This window comes from Aotus nancymaae, unplaced genomic scaffold (assembly GCF_030222135.1).
Source record: "Aotus nancymaae isolate 86718 unplaced genomic scaffold, 86718_ANA_hifiasm-v0.15.2.pri h1tg000018l, whole genome shotgun sequence".
Taxonomy (NCBI): Eukaryota; Metazoa; Chordata; class Mammalia; order Primates; family Aotidae; genus Aotus; species Aotus nancymaae.
In genome coordinates, this window is record NW_026988430.1 from 16,034,900 (window position 1) to 16,058,274 (window position 23,375).

Here is a 23,375-nt window from a genome sequence, read left to right on the forward strand (position 1 = left end):
AAGGCCTGTTCCTCACAGGTGGTGCCTTCTCATTGCATCATCATGTGGTAGAAGGGGTGAACACGTTCTCTCAGGCCTCTGTTATTAAGGCACTAATCTCATTTATGGGTGTTCCACCCCCATGACCTAATCACCTCCCAAAAGCCCCACCTCCCAACACCACTGCACTAGAAATTACGAATTTTGGGGGAACACCAACATTTAGACCATATCATCAAGATCATTTGATTCAAGCACAATTGAATGATCTGGCACCACTGTTTTGCTCTTGTTGCCCAGGCTGGAGTGCAACGGTGCGATCTCAGCTCACTGCCACCTCTGCCTCCTGGGTTCAAGCGATTCCCCTGCCTCAGCCTCCTGAGTAGCTGGGATTACAGGTGCACGCCACCATGCCCGGCTAATTTTTGTATTTTTGGTAGACAGGGTTTCACCATGTCGGCCAGGCTGGTCTTGAACTCCTGGCCTCAGGTGATCCACCCACCTCGGCTTCCCAAAGTGCTGGGATTACAGGCGTGAGCCACTGTGCCCGGCTGATTGGGGCTCTTAAAGAAAAAGTATACAAACTTACGAAAATTAGGCATGAAACTTAATATTGATAATGAGACAAAAAAGTCGCAGATTACCTTGAAGACTCAAGTTATTTTCCCCTGAGGCCTCTTTGGGCCATTTGCCAGAAATGTCTTCTAGAATATATTCTGCCTGTGATGGTTCCTCTTCCCTACCTTCAACCTTCTGCAGCTCCCAGACTCTCCGGGTCCCATGTAAATATGGGCCCTGAAGCTTATTTCACGAGCTTCATGGTGACCCCACCTCTGCACGTGACCTCAAAGCAAAGCATTCCTCGTGGAGCATGTGTGTTCCTTCATTTAACAGCTACCCTCCTTACAGGGTGCCCTGAGCTGTACTAGGAGTTGTTTGGCTGGGCTGGGAGAAGCAGTGGTGACCCTAGAAGTGGGGCTGTGGGCCTCCCACAGCGGGTTTCCCAGAAGGTCAGGGCGTCTGTCCAGTAAAGGAAGGGAGATATGGATCAGAGAACTAGAGTGGTCTCTACAGCGCCCCTTGCGGTCACTGTTTAGGGTCTGCGTCCACACTGCCCTGTGCCGCCTCCTTTGCTCCTTCACTTCCGGACTGCAGCCTCTGGCTCCGGGTGATGACTCTTTCTCCTTCTTTCCTGCTTTCCCATGTTTGCCCCTTTTCTCTTTCTTGGTTTCCTTCCTTCCTCTAAGAAATTGGGTCTGAATAGGTTCCCCTCCCACACCTCTCTCTCAGCGAGCCAGGCCAGCTTGCAGGGGTAGCTGTGTGGGAAGAACCTCCAGCATCCCCTACGCACTGTGACTATAAACAGCCCCCACTGCAGCCTCCCTCTCTCCAGAATTACCTTATGCTGCTCTCTGTTCTCAAGAGAGAATTTCACATCCAGGGGAGGCAGCACTTCATGTTTCTTTACGCTTTTTCAGCTGTCCCCTTTGACGGGTCTCCTTGCAAGTCACCATCGCGCGTTTCAACTCTCCCCTCTTTGATTCTCCCATGCTTGTGCGTCATCTCCTCAAAGACCCTAAGCTCCTCCAGGACTCCCTTGGAATCAGTATCCCTGCTCCTTCCACTGCCATCTCATCCTTCCCACTCTAAGGAAAACATATGCTCAATACATTTTATTTTCTATTTTACGGAGCAGCAGGAGGAGAGAAAGGTCAATACACACAAGGGTTTTGAACAAACTTCACAAGCATCCAGGCCAACTGGAGGCTGGGAAAGTGAATCCCTTCTTACCACCTCCACCATAGGGAACCTTTTGTGCTGTTGAATGAAATGCTTAACAGTCATCTGAATACGCTGCTTACAAATATTCACATGCTTGGCATCGCTTGTTAGTATTCATGAATTACTTATATTACAAGAGGATCCCAAGGATCCACTTTAAAGTGGAATCTTCTTGGCCGGGCATGGTGGCTCACGCCTGTAATCCCAGCACTTTGGGAGGCTGAGCCAGGCAGATCAAGAGGTCAGGAGATCGAGACCATCCTGGCTAACACGGTGAAACACTGTCTCTACTAAAAATACAAAAAAAAAAAAAAAAAAAATTAGCTGGGCATGGTGGTGGGTGCCTGTAGTCCCTGCTACTCGGGAGGCTGAGGCAAGAGAATCTCTTCAACCTGGGAGGCAGAGGTTGCAGTGAGCTGAGATCGCACCACTGCACTGCAGCCTGGCAACAGAGTGAGACTCCATCTAAAAAAACAAAACAAAACAAAAAAAGTGGAATCTTCTCAAAGATTTGTTTACAAATCATTAATACTTATCTACTAAAAGCTGATGTTCCAAGCAATTGGTGATTGAGCTGCATTCACAAATCTGAAATGATGATGATTTTTTTTTTTTTTTTTGAGACAGTTCACTCTGTTGCCCAGGCTGGAGTACAATGCTACGATCTCTGCCCACTGCAACCTCCACCTCCCAAGTTGAAGCAATTCTCCTGCCTCAGCTTCCCGAGTAGCTGGGATTACAGGTGCCCACCACCATACCCAGCTAATTTTTGTATTTTTAGTAGAGACGGGGTTTCTCCATGTTGGCCAGGCTGGTCTCAAACCCCTGACCTCAGGTGTTCCACTCACCTCAGCCTTCCAAAGTGCTGGGATTATAGGCATGAGCCATTGCGCCCAGCCAATTATGATTTTTTTTTAAACTTTTTTTTGTTCTGTATTTTTATCTTTACTTTACCTGACAAGAAGCTAAATGATCACACTGTTCAGTTCAATGCTGGGCACTAGGAATCCATTTTTTCCCACTCACGCTGACTTTTTGTTTTTTAAAGAGTAACATAGAAAGAACATGCCGGACGGTAGAAGACCAATTTAATGAAATCAAAGCCAAGGACGAGCAACAGACACAGTTGATCCATGATCTGAACATGCAGAAAGCAAGACTGCAGACCCAAAATGGTGAGAATGGGCAGGGCTCTGAGTGCAGCCGGGTCACAGGAGAGAGTGGCCAGTAACACTGACTTGGGGGCCACATCTGTTTGGTAGGGGAGCTGAGCCACCAAGTGGAAGAGAAGGAGTCTCTGATTTCACAGCTGACCAAAAGCAAGCAGGCCCTCACCCAGCAGCTGGAGGAGCTTAAGAGGCAACTGGAAGAAGAAACCAAGGTAAAGACATAGAGTCAGATTGAACTTGAGAAGTCAGGGAGTATGACCACTTTACCCTGAAGCTGGTCCGGAGCAGTGGTACATCAAGAAACCTGTTGCTTCTCTCTGCCTCGGAACATGGTGGGAACCTGTTCCTCAAGGTTAGAGTTAGAGGAAGTTGGCACTGGATCCCCTTCGTTGGGGATAGAGAACCATACTATGGTGTTCCGTCCCCTGGGCTCCTCTGTCCCCCACAGGGTAGTCTGAGAAACTCCCCTCTCCAGCCGAGGGCACCTCCTCCCCATCACTGCACGCGCTTGACCATTCTTCCCAGCAATTCATCCCCACCACTTGAAATTCCCTTCCCTTCCTTCTTCATTATTCCTGCTGTGTCACCTCCTATACCACCTGATTTTAAGCTCCCCTCCTCCAAAAACGGGAGCATGGTTTTGGGAGCACCCTTGAGACATCTGCATAAACATGAACATCATCACCTTCTTGACTTCAGTATCTAGATATTGTGTTTATAATACGTGTCTCCCCACAGATCTGTAAACTTCTGGAGGGCAAGAATGGTCTGTCCCTATTGTACCTTCTGTGCCCAGTAGAACAGTGCACACAGTAGGTGCTTGGTGCTGCCAATGCGTATTCCAGTATCAGAATAGGGGTCCAAGAGTTCAAAAAACTGCATAAATGAAATTCTGAGGTTGCTGCACACTGGCTAAGACTTACAGGGCAATCTTTTGGAATTTTCCCAAGCTCCACCATTCTCTTCTGAAAAAGGACAAGCACCATATTTGTCTCCCTTCTTTCTGTTCTCTGGTAAAGACTTTGGTAGATGAGGGGGCAGGGGGAAGTGGTGAGAACCCAAGCCTGAACCAGTAGTGAGAAGGGCCACCGCACGAGCGGGGCTGTCCTTCGGCCAGGAAACAGCTGTTTTCCTTCTTAGGCAAAGTTTGTCCTTTATTGCATTTTTATTTATTTTGTTATTATTATTTTTGAGATGGAGTCTCACTCTTGTCACCCAGGCTGGAGTGCAGTGGCATGATCTCAGCTCACTACAACCTCTGCCTCTGGGGTTCGAGTGATTCTCCTGCCTCAGCCTCTCAAGCAGCTGGGTTTACAGGCATGTGCCACCACGCCAGCTAATTTTGTAATTTAGTAGAGATGGGGTTTCACCATGTTGGTCGGGCTGGTGTCGAACTCCCAACCTCAGGTGATCCACCCGCCTCGGCCTCCCAAAGTGTTGGGATTACAGGCGTTTGAGCCACCGTGCCCGGCCTGCATTTTTAAAAAGATGAAAATGTACAAATTACTGAAGTGGGCTGACAGAACTCTCTCTTTGATAGTGGCACCAGAGGGCATTTTGTGGCCATTATAGTCAGAGCTAAACTGTTGCCTTTACATCCCTCCACATGGGAGGGAGTGAGGGACAGAGGCCTCTAGGCATGTCTTCTCTGCCTAGGAAGAGGAAGTCGAGCCGTGGAATCAGCAAAGCTCACATCAGCAGTCCCCAGTGTGGGGACATAGCCCACTGGTGACATCAAAAGATGCTTTCAGGCTTCTCCTGATCACAGCAGTCCATACCATTGTATCCAGTAGTATATCAAGGAAAAGTCCTCCTTGTGAACCATACTTCCTTAGCATTTGCTTATTTACCCTGTTAAGAAATAGAGGATAGACCCCAGGCACGGAGTCCCAGCAGGCAACAGTACCTAGCTAGACGTGATAACATTGCTTTATTTCCACTGCACTTATTCTTATGGTTACCTTCTGCTTATGGCAAATGTCAATGGTTTTCCACTTACCATCCTGTTACAGTTTACTCTTTTGTTAAATATACGTAAATATAATTAAGGAGTCCACTTGAAAAGAAATTAAATAAACCAGGTGATATGCCTATATGGCAAAATTGGTGAAGACAGCATAGGGATAATTCAAGTTGGGGAAAAGATATTTACATGAAAATAAATACTTGAATTTGGAAAAGGGTCAAATGTTTTTGCAATTTGTCACCACTGTCATTGCCAGGCCAAGAACGCCCTGGCTCACGCCCTGCAGTCCTCCCGCCACGACTGCGACCTGCTGCGGGAACAGTATGAGGAGGAGCAGGAAGGCAAAGCCGAGCTGCAGAGGGCGCTGTCCAAGGCCAACACTGAGGTTGCCCAGTGGAGGACCAAATATGAGACGGACGCCATCCAGCGCACAGAGGAACTGGAGGAGGCCAAGTAGGGGCTCCAGGGTTGCAATAGCAGAGGGGACCCGAAGACACAAGCCAAGGGAGCAGAAGTCTTTGTATCTTGAGAGAGTCTCTCTTCCCTGCCCACGCCTTGGTGGTGTCCGAAACATTCCGATTGTGCCCCCCACCCTCTGATGGTCTCCCTGTCCTTCTCAGGAACCGTCCATTCCACCTAGCTCCCCAGGGGGCTACTTAGGAATCTGCTTTGCCACCAAGCATTTTGGGAATCTCCTGGTGACACTTGGATCCCCTCCACTCACCAAATCCTTAGGTCTCGGTCTCATCAAACACCAGTCCCTTCCATGCTGTTCATTTCTCTTCCCGTCTGACAGTTACCTTCTGAAATAGTCCACCTTTGCCAAGGGAAAAAAAAAAACAAACAGTAAATCTGGTTTTCTTAGGAAAAAACTAGCCCAGAGGCTCCAGGAAGCAGAGGAGAACACGGAGACGGCGAACTCCAAGTGCGCATCCTTGGAAAAAACCAAGCAGAGGCTCCAGGGAGAGGTGGACGACCTGATGCGGGACCTGGAGCGCTCCCACACAGCCTGTGCCACCCTGGACAAGAAGCAGAGAAACTTTGACAAGGTCCTGTCCCAGCCACTTTCTTTGTGATGACAGCATGGGGATCATTCAAGTTGGGGAAACGCTATTTAAATGAAAATACCTGGATTTGGAAAGGGTCAAATGTTTGACAGTGGTGGTGGTGAAAGCAACAGTTTCACACTTAGATGTGTGAGCCGCCTGCACATCCTAGAAGGCCCCCAGTTGAAACAGCATTTCCCAGTTCAGGGGACTTGGGGTGTCTCTTGACTATTGTGACAGTCCATCCAAAGGCCATTTTTTGGTTTTTTGAGATGGAGTCTCACTCTGTCGCCAGGTTGGAGTGCAGTGGTGTGATCTCAGCTCACTGCAACCTCCGCCTCCTGGGCTCAAGCGATTCTCCTGCCTCAGCCTCCCGAGTAGCTGGGACTACAGGCGCACGCTACCATGCCCAGCTAATTTTTGTACTTTTAGTAGAGACAGGGTTTCACCATGTTAACCAGGATGGTCTCAATCTCTTGACCTCATGATCCACCCACCTCAGCCTCCCAAAGTGCTGGGATTACAGGCATGAGCCACCGTGCCCAGCCCAGCAATTTTATTTTTAGTGAAAGCTAATTCAGTTCCATTGAGATCGTAATGTCTGTGAGAATGCAGCAGAGGACCTGCAAGAATATCACAGTTTGGGGTCCCTGATCTGGAACAGTGCTCCTCCACTTTCTTCAGTCCCTAAGGATGGAAGGTTGAAACCTTGGTTTTACTGACGGCCCTCGTTTGCATGAACTCTTCCGAGTCACCCAGGCTTTCTGCTTCTCCCATGTCCCTTTGTCATCTCCCAGGTCCTTGCAGAGTGGAAGCAGAAGCTGGATGAAAGCCAGGCTGAGTTGGAAGCTGCTCAGAAGGAGTCCAGGTCACTCAGCACTGAACTCTTCAAGATGAGGAATGCCTACGAGGAGGTGGTGGACCAGTTAGAGACACTGAGGCGGGAGAACAAAAATCTGCAAGGTGAGCTCTCTCCACCACCGGTGTGTGATACATCCCCCTCTCCTCCTGCCAACCCCTTCCCCACGTGGCCACAGTCATCTCCAGATGCCTCCTTCCCACTGCCCCACACGATCCTCACCCATCATGCCTCACATTTACTCAGTTTGCCCCAAGGCCCAAACCTTTTTCATGTAAGGCATGGCCGCAGCTAAGTCTCATTTTTGAGAACTGAAGGCACAACGGGTTGCTGAGCCCGCTGCTCTGTTAGACCCTTCAGTGATTCTGTCTCTAAGTGGCTTTGTATTCTTGGGCATGCCACTGAATCTCTTAGGACCTCAGACTTCTGATCTACAAAATCGGAAGACCACACCCAACACTTTCCAAAGCCCCTTCTGGTTCTGCAGACTATGATTCTATGCATTTTTCCCCACAATTGTTTTGTCTGGTCTTCTCTATAACCGTTTTATATAGAGCACTTTTGAAGTTTTAAGTTTCTATTCTTCACTTGTTCCCGTCTGCCTAGCGCAGGTGAGGCAACACGTCCCTGTCTTGCCAACACCTCCTCTGAATGGCTTCCCTGTATTCTCTCCTGCATAAATGTCATGAATGAATCGCCAATCCCTAAATTGCCTGGCAAATGCCTATACTATAAACTGGAGCATGTTGAAACAGCCTAAATTGAGCCTGTCCTTTGCAGAAGAGATTTCTGACTTAACTGAGCAGATTGCAGAAACTGGCAAGAATCTTCAGGAGGTGGAAAAGACCAAGAAGCTAGTGGAGCAGGAAAAGTCAGATCTGCAGGTTGCCTTAGAAGAAGTGGAGGCAAGTGTCTGGGACGTGACATTCGTAAATTCAGGAGGACAGGAAACTGAAAGAGGCTGCCCTTCCCCACCCCGTGGGGCCCTTCACTCCAGGAGGCCCTGAGTCTCCGCTGGGAAGAACATTCAGCCATCTCAGGGGCTGGAACATTTACAGGCTGCTACCTCACCTCCTGGGTGTCCTCTAGCACATTTCCCCATTCGAAAATAAATAAATGTGTTCATTATGTCTTCAATGTCTTCCTCTCAGGAAGCAGAAAATCAATCATCTAACATCCTGAGAGCAGTGGAGAATCTCTCAGTTACATTTAACATACAGGCACAGACACTCATCTCTGGCTATCAAGAATCCTGTATAATCAAAACACACCCAAAGTTTCCTGATGCAGTCATCGGTTGTGGCCAGGATGATTGGTTGTTTCTAGGGAAATACGAACCAACACAGGATGACAGGAGAGCAATTACCCTGTCATTTTAGAGACTAGGTTGACTCCTGATTTATGGTCACTATTAAAATAGATACTCTCAATAAAATTTTCACTAATTAGAAAGATATTCTATCTCAAGTCATAAGATAATTTGGTCATGAGAGATGCAAAGATTTAGTCCCAGTTTCATCACTCTGAGGGATATTTGGGAGCCAGCCAAATACTCAGACCACTCTGAGTATTGTTCTCTTCATCTATAAAATGGTTATAAGAATACCTATTTGCAGCCAGGTGTGGTGGCTCACATCTGTAATCCTAGCACTTTGAGAGGTCGAGGTGGGCAGATTACCTGGAAGGTCAGGAGTTTGAGACCAGTCTAGATAACACGGTGAAACCCCATCTCTACTGAAAATACAAAAATTAGCCAGGTGCAGTGGTGGGGGTCTGTAATCCCAGCTACTGGAGAGGCTGAGGCAGGAGAATCACCCGAACCCAGGAGTTGGAGGTTGCAGTGAGCCGAGATCATGCCACTGGAGACTCTGTCTCAAAAAAAAAAAAAAAAAAAAAAAACCTATTTGGGCCAGGCACGATGGCTCACACCTGTAATCCCAACACTTTAGGAGGCCAAGGAGAGAGAATAACTTTGAGCCCAGAAGTTCAGAACCAGCCTGGGCAACATAGTCAGACCCTGTCTCTACCACCCAAAAAAATTAAAATTTAAATTAAAAAAAAAAAAAAAGAATACCTGTTTGATCGTATGGGGATGAAAATACCCATTCAAGAAAGTGGCCGTCCACGGCACTCTCAGTCACTCCTTTGCTTTCGTCAGGGTTCCTTGGAACACGAGGAGAGCAAGATCTTGCGCATGCAGCTAGAGCTGAGCCAGGTGAAATCCGAGCTAGACCGCAAGGTCACTGAGAAGGATGAAGAAATCGAGCAGTTAAAAAGAAATAGCCAGCGGGCAACGGAGGCCATGCAGAGCGTGCTGGATGCTGAAATCCGCAGCCGGAATGACGCCCTGAGACTGAAGAAGAAGATGGAGGGAGATCTCAATGAGATGGAGATTCAGCTGGGCCACTCCAACCGCCAGGTGGCAGAGACCCAAAAACACCTGCGCACGGTCCAGGGCCAGCTCAAGGTGAGCGTGGTGGCCGTCTCTGTGTACCTGGACGGGTCCCAGCCTGCCAGGTGGCTCTGACTTCGCTCCGGGTCTCCCCTGCAGGACTCCCAGCTGCACCTGGATGACGCCCTGAGGAGCAATGAGGACCTCAAGGAGCAGCTGGCCATCGTGGAGCGCAGGAATGGGCTCCTGCTGGAGGAGCTGGAGGAAATGAAGGTGGCCCTGGAGCAGACGGAGCGGACCCGCAGGCTGTCGGAGCAGGAGCTGCTGGACGCCAGCGACCGCGTGCAGCTCCTGCACTCCCAGGTGCGCCCACCCTCACCCCTCCACTGACGGTCCTCCCTGGGGCAGGTAGCACCTCCTGCACCCCCAGCTGCTTCCGCTGTCCCTCCGCTCAGGGCCCACGCCATGGGAAGGAGCACCTGGTTCCTCCCAGACTAGTTGTCAAGACCAAGTTTCTTTAAGCTTGGTTCTGGGAATAACTGACTCTTGATTGACAGATTTCTGAGCTTTCTCTCAACCAAACATTAAAGATAAAAGATGCTGCGTGTGGTGAGGAAATCAGAGCAATGAAGGATTAATTACTGCACAGAGCACCTGGAAGTACTATTTAAGTGGAAACCTTAGAATATTAAGATTTTATTTCAAAATAATTATTTTTGACCCGGCTCAGCGCCACACCTATAATCCCAGCACATTGGGAGGCCGTGGTGGGAGGTTCGCTTAAGCCCAGGAGTTGAGGCTGCAATGAATTACGATCGCACCACTGTACTCCAGCCTGGGCAACAGAGGGAGACCCTGCCTCAAAAAAAAAAAAAAAAAATATATATATATATATATATAAAATAAAGTCTTAAAAACTCCTTTGTTTAAAAAATAGAAAAAACAAGCAAATACATGGAAGAAAAAAATCAAGCATATTATTAACATTCCTGGGTCTCTCATTCTTAGGCCCTTGTGAATTATATAAATATTATATTTTTGCCTCTAATTCCAGGACTTTGGGATTGCTTGATCTCAGGAGTTTGAGACCAGTTTTAATTAAAAATAAAATAAGTATATTTTGTAAAAATATAAACAATCTTTTGCAGCCTCTTTTTTTCATTTAACAATCATGAACATATCTCGACATTTTTTTTTTAAGACAGAATCTTGAAACCTCCACCTCCTGGGTTCAAGTGATTCTCCTGCCTCAGTCTTCCAGGTAGCTGGGATTACAGGCTTGCATCACTGTGCCCTGCTAATTTTTTTTGTATTTTTAGTGGAGACTGGCTTTTGCCATGTTGGCCAGGCTGGTCTTGAACTCCTGACCTCAGGTGATCCTCCCATCTCAGCCTCCCAAAGTGCTGGGATTACAGTCAGGAGCCACCATGCCCGGCCTCGACATCTTTAAATAGTCTTCTGCAATGTATTTTTTAATGACAGAAAAGTAGGCTATTCTACTTGTATATTACAGTACTTTCGTTTAATCAATCCTCTGTGGTTATCTTAGATTGTTCTCAATAAAAAGTTTACTATTAGAAAGGCTGTTGTGATGAACTTCTTCATAACTAAATTTTCACATACTTCCATGATTACTATCATCTTAATATTTCTAGAAGTTAATAAATTTCTAAAAATGAAATTCCAGGGTATAAACAGCAAAGGTACTTGTAATACATTGTAAATTGTTCTTTAATGAGGTTGTCCCAGTTATTATTTCCACTGGGAAAATGTGTGAGCATTCTCTTCTATAAATTCTCAAATATATTCTTGTTCTTATTTTTAAAATTGTCACCAATTTTATTGCTGAAACACACCTCACTGAGTTTTTAGTACTTTTTATTGCTAATGAGGTGGAACGTTTTATCACATTTGTTGGCCGTTTGTATTTCTTCTAGTGTGTTTCACCCATTTGTAGTTTTTGCCCTTTTTTTTCAATTGATTTGCCGTATTTATATGTTAAGAAAGGGAATTTTTTTCTGTAATATACATATTGCAAATGTTTTCCAGTTTGTCATCACGCTTACAATTCTATTTATGACAGATTTTGATTATTTGCATTATTTTTCATTTTATGTAGTATGTCTATCAATCATTCCCTTGTTCCAACACCTTTTACTGAATAATCTATCCATCCTCAAATATTTGAAATTCTACTTTTATCATTTATTCAATTCTTTGATGTACAATTCTTGGGTCTGTTTCAGGACTTTCTGTTCAGTTAAGAATGAAGAAAGAGGCTGGGTGCGGTAGCTCACGCCTGTAATCCCAGCACTTTGGGAGGCCGAGGTGGGCGGATCACCAGGTCAGGAGTTCAAGACCAGCCTGACCAACATGGTGAAACCCCGTCTCTACTAAAATACAAAAATTAGCTGGGCGTGGTGGCGTGTGCCTGTAATCCCAGCTACTCAGGAGGCTGAGGCAGGAGAATGGCTTATACCCTGGAGGCGGAGGTTGCAGTAAGCCGAGATGGCAGCATTGCACTCCATCCTGGGCAAGAGTGAGACGCTGTCTCAAAAAAAAAAAAAAAAAAAAGAATGAAGAAAGAATGTACAGTACTGATGTACAGTACTGTACCCAGCAGGTCACCCATGTGAAAAATAAGAAATGGAACAGGATCATGATTTACTTCCTTCCCCACCCAACCCTCCCCCTTCCAATGGTTGTAAGTGCCCAAATAGAACCCACACCCCTGATATCTAATTCTTCTAGAATACAAGCCTGATAAATACCAAGAAAAAACTGGAGGCTGACATAGCTCAGTGCCAGGCAGAGGTGGAGAACTCGATCCAGGAGTCCAGGAATGCAGAGGAGAAGGCCAAGAAGGCCATCACAGATGTGAGTTCTGTTCTTCCTGCTCAGAGCTGAGAAAGGGAGGCCTCTGAGCCAGGGCGTGGCAAGTATGTTTCATCTCTTATGACCACAATCGGTTAGTGGTGGCTTCCCAGACAGATGTAAAGAGGTACAGTCCCAAACGAGGCAAAGTGGGAAGGGAGGCTGTGAAGAATCAGCAGTGACTGACCCGAGTCAGAAAGGGGAGGCTCAGCGTCATGATCCCAGTCTTCACCTCTTCTGCAACTCTGGGTAGGGATGGGCGGACAGGGCTTCTGATGTGTCCTGTGAACTTAACCAGGCTGCCATGATGGCCGAGGAGCTGAAGAAGGAACAGGACACCAGCGCCCACCTGGAGCGGATGAAGAAGAACCTGGAGCAGACAGTGAAGGACCTGCAGCACCGTCTAGACGAGGCCGAGCAGCTGGCGCTGAAGGGCGGGAAGAAGCAGATCCAGAAACTGGAAAACCGGGTAGAGTTTTTGAGAGGACTCTCACTCTGAAAGTGACAGCCTCGGACAGAACCACAGTCCAGAAATTGAGGTGGTGGGAAAGTGATTACTGATGAAATAGATTCCAAATTCAGTTTCAGGACTGCTTGCGAAATTCCCTGTGAGCCTTATTTCTCTCCTTTTTCTTTTTCACCTGTTCCTATGCCCCAACACACACACACACACACACACCCTCTCTATTTTGGTATGCTCACACCTCAGTAAGTGAAATAGAATGATGTGTGTTAATGTTCCCATTCCATTTGCTATGTAGATTCAGAGGCACACACATACATGGAAAAAAGCTATTAACATATACTTTACAGTCATAAAATGACACATCGTGGTGAATTTACATTTTGGACCAAGCTTCCCTTTGATAAACAAGGCCCATCCTACACAAAATCTGCAGTTTCTGTTTTATCCCGATCTCAGGTTTCCTTCCCTCCCCAGCTTTTCCCATCTCTCACCGCAGGCTGCAGTTCTGGCACAGGTATGTTTCTTGCTCCACCCCCAAAACAGGGTGATTGGGGCTTCTTCCTTTAGGTTGATGCACCAGAAAAGCTCAACCCCCACAACGCCTGGACATCTGCTCTTTCTTTATCTGAGAGCGTATTCTGCACGTATTGTTCAGTTTCTTTGCCGACTGTTCCCTTCGTTTCCTGTCCCCCTTGCTTTTCCTTTTAGACCCCGGTGGTTTAATTTCAATTATTCTTTAAATGGGCTGCACTAGCGGTTGACATTTTGGAGGAGGGCTCTGAGGAGGAGGCTGTTAGAATGTCTCTTGTCCCAGGGAGACAGGAAATGAAAGAGTGGGAGGAAAGGAGGATGAGGAGGAGGAAAAGAAAAGGAGACAACTTTTTCCAGCAGGAAAGCCCCAAATACAGTCATTCTTTATGCAAACCGCCCGAGGATATCCTCCCCAGGCACATAGTCCCATTAAATGTGAAAGGACTTTTTTTTGAGGGGTCTGCTAAAAACAACAAGGCCACATAGACTTTTTGAATAACAAAAGTAAACACCAGGGAAGTTAGAACTTCCCCCAAAATTCTTTTAAGGTTTATTTTCAATCATCCCCAGTCCTATTCCATTACAATGAGTTTAGGCCTGTTCTCATGGATCTCTCCTATGGGAAAAGGATTAGGTCTACATGACACCTTCTGTCATACTTTAATTTCTGGGTTGGCAGGAAGCCCTCGGCCACCCTCCCCCTCCCATGGTGAGGCACCTTTACTGTCCTCCCATCCCCTGCCCAGTTATGTGACTTCCATAAGCCTTACAGAAGCCTAGAAAGAATTCCCAGGAAAACAAATGTTTTGTAGAACCTGATGGAAGACAGTTTTCGGTGGGTGGAGGGTGGGGAGGTTTTTGGAACAGTGCCCAGAGTGAGCCTGTCCCATTGGTAGTTTTCATAGTTGATTTAGTGAGTCTCCAAGCCCAGAGTCGCCCCTACTCTGCAGCCAATGGGATTCCCGGTGGAGTGGAGCATACGGCTGGCTGCTGCCCCTCCCCAGCTTGAATCTCTGGATTGTGGAGTTGGGACCACAGCTGATGACTTGCATCCTCAGTGGCTGCCGTTTCCCCTCAAGACTTCAGGGAAGGCAGAAGCAACTGTGAAATCAACAACACCTGCGTAGTGCTTTGTCATTCTGACAATACTTTCACATACTTTAATTCGATCTCCACATTCAAGGTAGGCTGGGCAGGAAATACTGTCTCCATCCTAAACATACAGAAACTCATGCTCAGTGGTGGCAGCTGACTTGCTTTGAATCTATCAAGTGGGCCTGGAGAGTGCTCTGACTTCTGGCCCAGGTTCTCTTCATGGTCCCTGCCGCCTTACTTGATCTGTAATCAGGATCACCAGGAACAGTTGGGCAGGTTTCACCTGCAAGGACAAGTCAGGGGAGCTTGTGCTGCCCTTGCCAAACTACCCGGCTCCACGGGAGGGGGCAGCTAAGCAAAGCCTGACCCACCAGCGATGCTCTGTGCACCTGAGGCTGCCTCTGCCCAATGAGGGCATCTTGTTCTCACTTACTCAAATCACCTGCATGGGCTTGTGGTGACCTGGTCAATAAAATGTGGCTCCCAATCCCTAGGAGGAGACATTCTTGGCAAAAATCTGTGACGAGTGTCACGTCAGGGTCACCACCTGAGACACTGATCACTACCGGTGGAGGTCTGTCCTGCAGACCTTGACTCAGCAACAGATGAATAAAATACACGCTCACACCTAGTAGGGTGATTTAGTGGGATAGGGATGGTCCTCTGCTGCTTTCAGAGGGCGATTGCAGCCGTCTATGACTCTCTGTTCCTCCTCGCAGGTATTCAGTATAGATTTAATAACAGATTTTAAGTCAACATGCTTGTGAATAATTAACATGGTTAAAAGAGTGGTTTTTACGAATAAAAGGTCTTGGTTGGGGGGTGCATAGAATAAACACCATTAATGGGTAAGACCTCTTCGACGTCCCCCTAAGGGGACCGTCTAGCACAAAGTTTACATGAGCAAACAGATTAGAGCAGGGACAAAGGGATGTGGCATAAACTGACTTAACTGGGAAAGCTTTTATCATCCTAATCTTTAACCCTATGACTTAAAGTTCTGATGTAAGAACTGGCTGCCTTCAGCCCATTCCATTAAAACCTTTCAGCTTTCCAAAAAGTTTGAGACTATAATCTTAGAACTTTCCCTAATATTACCCTAACATTTTGCCAGCCACCCCTAGTGAATCCTAATAAAAATCCCATTAGGGAATCTTGAATCTTGAGTTCACCCTAGAATGACTGACCCGTGAGTCCATGCGAGAAGCCTGGGAGAACAGACTTGAATTCTGTGTTCTTTTCACCCTACCCAGGTGCGGGAGCTGGAAAACGAGCTTGATGTGGAACAGAAGAGGGGAGCTGAGGCCCTGAAGGGGGCCCACAAATACGAACGCAAAGTCAAGGAGATGACTTACCAGGTAGAACCTCAGCGAATGCTGTATGGACCAAGCCCCATCAGAAGTGGCCGTGGGTTTGCAGGCCCCTGCCACGTGTGCTCTGTTTGCAGGCTGAGGAGGACCGCAAGAATATCCTCAGGCTCCAGGACCTGGTGGACAAGCTGCAGGCCAAAGTGAAGTCTTACAAGAGGCAGGCTGAGGAGGCGGTGAGCACAGGAGGTCCCTGGGAGTGCCCACAGACAGACTGTCCCTGAGGCAGCCTGGGTGTCCCTGCCATCCCTGAGTGGGAGCAGGTTCCTGGTTGGTAAAGTCCTCTGAGTCCCAGGCCTGAGTTTGCATTTGCAGGCTATAAACACAGAGACATCTGCCCTCTTCCTCTCCTGGTCCATGTTAAGCCTTCCCCACCTCTATCACCTCTGTGCCTTCTTGCCTCACGCGACTTGGCCAGCCCCATCCATCCCCTTCATCCTACCCACCGTGACTCACGTGACCCACCCCAGGGCATCCTGCTGGCCTAAGATCACCCTGACTCTCCCAAACCACCCCAGCCTACCCTCCCAGTCCTTCCTGCTCCCATGACCTGACCTGAGACACCTCATCCTAATTCCCACCATCCCACCACAGCCCACCCTCCTAGGCACCCCCATCTCCAGCCTTCCTTAACCCTCCCTAGTGCCCTTCACTCCATTCCATCCTTTTTTATCCACCCTTTAATCAAATAGGTGAAATCAACAGGAAAGAAATGGAATGGGCTGAAATCAGTGTCTCCCAAAGTATTGTCTGAGGACACTGGTTCCGAGGGATGTTAAAAGCAGGAAGCTGGGGCCGTGGGGAGATGTTTCTTTTTTTGTTGTTGTTTTTCTTTGTTTTTTGTTGTTTTTTTTTGAGACAAAGTCTCGTTCTGTTGCTGAGGCTGGAATGCAGTGGCAAAATCTCAGCTTACTGCAACCTCCACCTCCTGGGTTCAAGCAATTCTTCTGCCTCAGCCTCCTGAGTAGCTGGGACTACAGGCACGTACCACCATGCCCGGCTAATTTTTGTATTTTTAGTAAAGACAAAGTTTCACCATGTTGGTCAGGCTGGTCTCGAACTCCTGACCTCATGATCCTCCTGCCTCAGCCTCCCAAAGTGCTGGGATTACAGGCATGAGCCACCACACCCAGCTGACCTTTTTTGTTTATAGAAAATAAGCAGTTTGGGAAACTCTGAGTTAAACAAAGTTACACTGGTTGCTTTACCTCAAGGATTTCTCAGATTTCGTAGATGTTGTAGAGTTTGATATGTCATCAACTGTAAAAAAGTGGAAGAGGGGTTCCAGAATATACCGTTTCTCACAATTGATGTTGGACCCTTCTTATTGTATGCAGAGCTTCTCACAAGACTACTTTTCTGAGGACCAAAATTTAGGGGACCCTGGCCTGGACAAATGACTAAGCTTCTCCCATTGCTCTTTTTCCTCCCTGCCCAGGAGCCTGGTCAGTTCAATCCTAGCCTCAGGGAAGCAGATTTGAACTGGTTCAGTATTGAGAGCAATTAGTGCACATGGGATTAGTACAGTCCCAGCAGGATTGGCAGCTAGAGTGTGCCCAGGAGGCCACCTTAGTCAGAAATCCTCGAAATTCCCCCAAATAGACCAGTAGAGTGGCCTGGCCCTAGACAGATGGTGCTGGGCAGAGGCACAGGACAAGGGAGACTTGGGCCATTGGTCTGTATACCTTTAGGTGTCTTGGGAGAGTTCTGAGCGTAGGTCTCCTCCAAAGATCTCTACGGAACAGATACCATATAGAAGAGGTACAAAGGAACATGTGCAGGTCCTAGGAGGGACCTCAGCCCCTGCAAGGTGATCCAAGGCAGTACGGATGGTTGTGAGCTGAGAGCCTTGATCTCACACTCTGGAGAAAGGGAGTCCAGGACCCTGGTGGCTTAACTCCTCAGAGACCTTCAGGGATAGGGCACCTCATAATCAGACTGAGAGACTCTACAGTCTCAGCGCCCCCCATATCCTGTGCAGGAGGAGCAGGCCAACACGCAGCTGTCAAGATGCCGGAGGGTCCAGCACGAGCTAGAGGAGGCTGCGGAGAGGGCAGACATCGCCGAATCCCAGGTCAACAAGCTGAGAGCCAAGAGCCGAGATGTGGGCGGCCAGGTAAGAGCAGGTACCGGAGATGTAGGGCAGCTAAGAACAGATACTGTATATGGGGGCCAGGTAAGAGCAGGTACCTGAGTATGGCTTCTTCCCAAGAAGTCCCAAGACCCAGGGGAGTCCCATGGACCACCCAGGGAGAGCTTGGATGATGACTGTTGATCCTCTCTTCACTGTTGCTGGTCATGCACTCCCAAATGCTACTGTTTTAGCAAAGACTCCTGGAGCAGTGAGGTACACTGTCATCACTGTCTCTCCCTGTTGCTACAGATGCTGCCCGTGAAGCCCCTGCTTTTCAGGGCATTTGTCCTGTCTGCAGTACTTTGATTGATTTGCCTTTACAATGTGCAAAGGGAAACAATGCCATTCCTTAATATTTCTCTGACGTTCCAGATTTTCTAGTTGCTCTACTTCGAGACGATGTTCTGTCTCCCATTTAGTTCACTCATTTCCTATATACATTCTTTTTTCTCCCACAGAAGATGGAAGAATGAGGCTCACCTGATGCTCATGGCCATGGGACACCTCCGAGAGAGTGGAGGGGAATGTGTGAGAAATAAAGTCTCCTAAATACTCGGATTCCCGGCTCTGCTGTGTTTATTATCGTGGTCCACTCCTCTTCCATGAAGCTGATATTATTTAGATTCTTGCCGCTCGATTGTAAATATAAAATAAGGAATGTGGAAGTGGAGGATCTTTGCTCCAAGTAGAAAAGATGGAAATCCAACCCATGGCCAGGTAAATCACTAGCTTCCACAAACATTTAAAAATAAAGACCCTATATCACTCCACATCTCTTAGAATAGTTATTATCAGAAAGACGAGATAAGTGTTGATTAGGACGTGGAGAAAAGGGAACTCTTGTGCTCTGTTGGTGAGGATGCAAATTGGTACAACTATTATGGAAAACAGAATGGGGGTTTTTCAAAAACTTAAAAATGGAACTGCCTTATGATCCAGCCATCCCACTACTGGGTAAATATCCAAAGGAAATGGAAGCAGGATCTTGAAGCGATATCTACAGTTCCATGTTTATTGCAACACTGTTCACAATAGCCACAATGTGGAAACAACCTAAATGGCCATCAGTGGATAAATCAATTTAAAAAAATGCGGGTGTGTGTGTGTGTGTGTGGTATATATATATATCAGGTATATATATACACACATACATATCAGATATATATATCAGATATATGATATATATACATATATATATCATGTATATAACTGATATATATATCTGTGTATATATATAACACACACACACACACACACACACACACACACACACACACACATATACTCTAGATGGAATCCCAATGCTGTCACGTACCAACTGCGTGGCCTTGGGCAAGTTATTCTCCTTGCTTGGTCTCAATTTCCTTATTCTGTTAGGTGTAGAGAACAATAAAAACCATAGCTTCGCCAGGAGGGGTGAGGGGGTTAGGGTGACAGCAGGAGGCACAGGGTTTCTTTTGAGATCATGGATGTCCTAAAATTGATTGTGATGGTAGCAGTGTAGCTGTGAATATGTTAAAAGCCATTGATTTTTACACTTTAAATGGGTAAATTGTGTGGTGTATGATTACATCTTAATAAAACTGTGTTAAAAATTCATAGCTTCCATTACCTGATATAAGTACTGGCCTACTATGTACCAGGCACTGAGATAAGTACACTATTCTCTAACTTCTTAGATCATTCCTTCTCTCTGGCCTTCTAGAGTCTCCTTTTCATCTCATCACCAGCCCACCCCAATTGCCTTTGACACAGTGGGGTTGAAAATTGAGGAGGATTGGCAGCAGTGGTGGTAACAGAAAATGATTCTGAGGTCACCTGCCTCTAACTTCACCACCACCATCATTATGGCTGTCATCACCATCATCATCATCACCATCATCATCATTAATCACCATTATCACCCTCATCACTATTATAATCACCATCACCACCATCACCATCATCATTACCACCACCACCATCTTCTCAAGATCACCGTCATCATCATCACCACCACTACCACCTTCTTAAGATCATATCATCACCACCACTATCACCATCACCATCACTACCACCTTCTCAAGATCACGATTATGATCACCATCACCATCATCACCACCATCTTCTTAAGATCATATTACCACCACCATCACCCTCATCACCACCACCACCTTCTCAAGATCACCATCATCAACATCACCATCATCATCATCACCACCACCACGACCTTCTCAAGATCACCATCATCAACATCACCATCACCATCATCATCACCACCACCACCTTCTCAAGATCACCATCAACATCACCATCATCATCATCATCACCACCACCACCTTCTCAAGATCACCATCATCAACATCACCATCATCATCATCACCACCACCACCACCTTCTCAAGATCACCATCATCAACATCACCATCACCATCATCATCACCACCACCACCTTCTCAAGATCACCATCATCACCACCACCACAATCTTCTCAAGATCACCATCACCATCATCATCATCACCACCACCACCTTCTCAAGATCACCATCACCATCATCATCATCACCACCACCACCATCTTCTTAAGATCATAGCATCACCACCACCATCACCATCACCATCATCACCACCACCTTCTCAAGATCACCATCATCATCACCATCACCATCATCATTGCCAAAAGAGTCCATTGAAATGATCTTTTCAATTGTTTCATCTACACAGTAAAAAAAAAAAATGTAGATTAGGAGGGAGAATATTATTTCAAACACACAGAACAACACTGTACGATGCTAAGTGGTCACATGCCCATTTTTCTCTTCTCCATTCCATCCTCCCAACCAGCCTGTTAGAAGACCAAGCAGGTTTAATGCCCTCATTTTCTGGAGGTGCTGCAGACAAGTTATGACTTGCCCAATGTTTTGAGGAGGAGATGAGATTGCAGCTTTTCCGTGTCACATTGGTGGGTTTTCCCTCTGCATGGACATGTGGTCAGGATCCTGGATCCCACCCTGTCAGGGTCCCACTTACTAGCTTTGAGTCCCTGGGCAAGTTACTTCATGACTTTAAGCCTCAGTTTCCTCACATGTAAAACAGAGTATAACAGTTTACAGGGTTTTTTTTGTCTTTTAGCTCTTTTATTATTATTATACTTCAAGTTCTGGGGTACGTGTACAGAACGTGCAGGTTTGTTACATAGTTATACATGTGCCATAGTGGTTTGTTACACCCATCAATCCATCATCTACATTAGGTATTTCTTCTAATGCTATCCCTCCCCTAGCCCCTCACCCACCAACAGGCCCCCATGTGTGATGTTCCCCTCCCTGTGTCCATGTGTTCTCATTGTTCAACTCCCACTAATGAGTGAGAACATGTGGTGTTTGTTTTTCTGTTCATGTGTTACTTTGCTGAGAATGATGGTTTCCAGCTTCATCCATGTCCCTACAAAGGACATGAACTCATTCTTTTTTATGGCTGCATAGTACTCCATGGTATATATGTGGCACATTTTCTATTGCAGCACTGTTCACAATAGCAAAGACTTGGAACCAACCCAAATGCCCATCAAAGATAGACTGGATAAAGGGTCGTTTTAAGAAGTAAATAAGAATATGCAAGAATCACAGGTCGTCTAGAGTGGGGCACACAGCACTCTGATAACCTGTTATCACGATGGGAAGGGTTGAGACATGGCCCCAGGAGGTAGGTGGAGTACAAGACAGGGATCCAGTTGTACAACAGTCTGGGGTTTTGGCTGTGTCTCTAAGGGGTTTTCTCTGGTTTGAGAAGTTAACATACGCAGTTGGTGGTCATTTAAAAAATCCTGTGGATTCACTCCTCCCTGATACGCCAACAAAACCAAATCTGAATTCCCTCTTCTCAAGTACTGCCAAGTTCAGCGGGGGCTCTCTGGGATTAAGATGCCCTTAAGGAGGTATGCACTTACCTGGCTCCTACATCCCAGCTCCTGGCTCACCAGATCTCTGAGTTGGAAGAGAAAGAATGTTCCTATATCCTTCACAGTACATAACAATGTCTTATATTTCATCAAAACTCTGACTATTGAAGGAATAAATTAATGAGTGAATAAGAGAGGCATCAGATATGCTCTGATGATAAGTAACTAAAGATAAATATTTGTTTCTTTTCTGGGGACTAGAAGAAAGGGAAGAGAGTGAAGCTGAGGTTTGTGTGCTGAGTTTTCCTTCCCAGCACGTACGTGTCAAATTTTATCTGGCAGCTGGAAACTGTCTTAAGCCCTCAGACTGAGTTGGGTACCTCTGGACCCTTGTACTCTCTTGCAAAATGGAAAAGGAGGTATAGGGGACCTTGCCTTGGGTCTTTCACATCGTAAGATACGGAGGGAGTACACATAACAAAAGCAAGAAAGCTTGGGTTCCTATCCTGGCATGTCTATACTTTTCAAAGGGCCTTGGGCAAGTCAAGAAATGTTCCTGAGCCTCAACATGGGGCTGAAAGTCCTGGCATTACCTACCTACAGGACGCAGTTGTTAAAAGGTTCCCATGCAATGCACAAAAATGTTTCCTCAACTATGCAGCATTGCCCAAATTGCAGGTGGCATTATTGCTGCTGTTCTACTAACAATCATGATAATGATAATGCTATTGCTGTTATTTGTCATTGTTGTTCATGAGTAAAACCGAGCCTCCAAACCTGAAGTTTCAGCTCTAGGGAGTTGGAGAGCAGTGCCTACCCTGGCCTAACGCCTCCTTCAAAACGGAGCTTTGCTGCCACCTCCTGGCTGTGGAAAGGCATGCTTTTCATTATACAAATGACAACAGATTAAACTCATAAAATCTTGGATTAGCTATTCAGAGTAGAGATGTTATTGGGAATCACGTTCATCTGGAACAGTCCACTGGTTTTGCAAATGACAGAAATCAGATTAGTGATAGGATCTGGTAACCCCTCAAGACATAGCATCAGAATCAGATATCCCAGGTCTTTTGGCTCCCAGGCCAGGGCTTTCCCCAACCGAGTACCCACAGAAAAACACCTTGCAGAATTTTGTGAGGGAGGGCTAGGACTCACTGGACAGAGAAAGAGTGGTCCCTAGTGATGGTCTTGGCAGAAGAGAGCATGACATGACCAAGGATCTCTCCCCAAACCTCATGCTCCTCATCCTAGGAGACTCTGCCAGGCTGAAAGAGAAGTGTTGGTCCCAGGGAGGAGCAGTCCACCTACACAAATAACCTCCTGCCCCTCACAGGAACAGGTGAGCAGACCCTAAATGTTTCTGGGATGAAGGTGGCCAATAGCAATTCTAGAAAAGCTTCCCTGGCCCTTTTTCTACGCCCAACACAAAGGACAAGACATGTACTCCATGGCAGGATACTCAAGGTGCCATTTGATCCTTGAGATCCTTTCCACTTTTCTCCAGCCTGATTAATGCCCCCAGGAGGTTGACATCAATGGGATCCCTTGCCCTGGCCTTTGGGTGGGGAGCTGAGATAGAAGAGCAGAGGGAAGGAGGCGATTGAGAGCAGTATGTATTCCCCATGTCTCTCCCTGTAGTCCAAAGTCCCATTCCATGTTAGGTATCTCAGTCTCCCAACCCTCCTGTCTCCAGGTTCTGGTAACCCAGTCTCTCTTACCCACTATCTGTACCTCCTTGCAGGCTAGGGAAGGTAATGGAGCCCTGAGCTAATAGATCTGAAATTCTACTCTCTGTCGGTGGTTTCCCTATACCTGCCCACACCTTTGTAGAGCGGC

The 23,375-nt window shown here is 46.8% G+C and overlaps 1 protein-coding gene and 1 long non-coding RNA gene across 4 annotated transcripts in view; one reads left to right on the forward strand and one right to left on the reverse strand.

Moving 5' to 3' along the window:
* Positions 1–13,423, reverse strand: part of LOC135275757 (uncharacterized) — a 40,638-nt gene extending 27,215 nt beyond the window's left edge. For 2 of the 3 annotated variants that reach the window (XR_010343335.1, XR_010343333.1), the window contains exons 1-3: positions 13,025–13,423; positions 8,876–9,044; positions 5,621–5,713 (exon numbers count right to left, since the gene is read on the reverse strand). This is a non-coding gene — a long non-coding RNA (uncharacterized LOC135275757). The remainder of the gene's footprint in view (positions 1–5,620; positions 5,714–8,875; positions 9,045–13,024) is intronic. The other variant, XR_010343334.1, reaches the window with a different exon arrangement.
* The window catches only part of MYH13 (myosin heavy chain 13), a 61,542-nt gene extending 43,269 nt beyond the window's left edge, over positions 1–18,273 (forward strand). The window contains exons 26-39 of the mRNA XM_064378310.1: positions 2,810–2,936; positions 3,024–3,142; positions 5,153–5,349; positions 5,762–5,945; positions 6,740–6,905; positions 7,582–7,706; positions 8,960–9,268; positions 9,353–9,556; positions 11,945–12,070; positions 12,366–12,536; positions 15,413–15,517; positions 15,607–15,702; positions 17,508–17,642; positions 18,119–18,273. Coding sequence (XP_064234380.1) covers positions 2,810–2,936; positions 3,024–3,142; positions 5,153–5,349; positions 5,762–5,945; positions 6,740–6,905; positions 7,582–7,706; positions 8,960–9,268; positions 9,353–9,556; positions 11,945–12,070; positions 12,366–12,536; positions 15,413–15,517; positions 15,607–15,702; positions 17,508–17,642; positions 18,119–18,133 — 2,079 coding nt within the window. The 3' untranslated portion in view covers positions 18,134–18,273. The remainder of the gene's footprint in view (positions 1–2,809; positions 2,937–3,023; positions 3,143–5,152; positions 5,350–5,761; positions 5,946–6,739; positions 6,906–7,581; positions 7,707–8,959; positions 9,269–9,352; positions 9,557–11,944; positions 12,071–12,365; positions 12,537–15,412; positions 15,518–15,606; positions 15,703–17,507; positions 17,643–18,118) is intronic.
* The last annotated feature ends 5,102 nt before the right edge of the window (positions 18,274–23,375 follow it).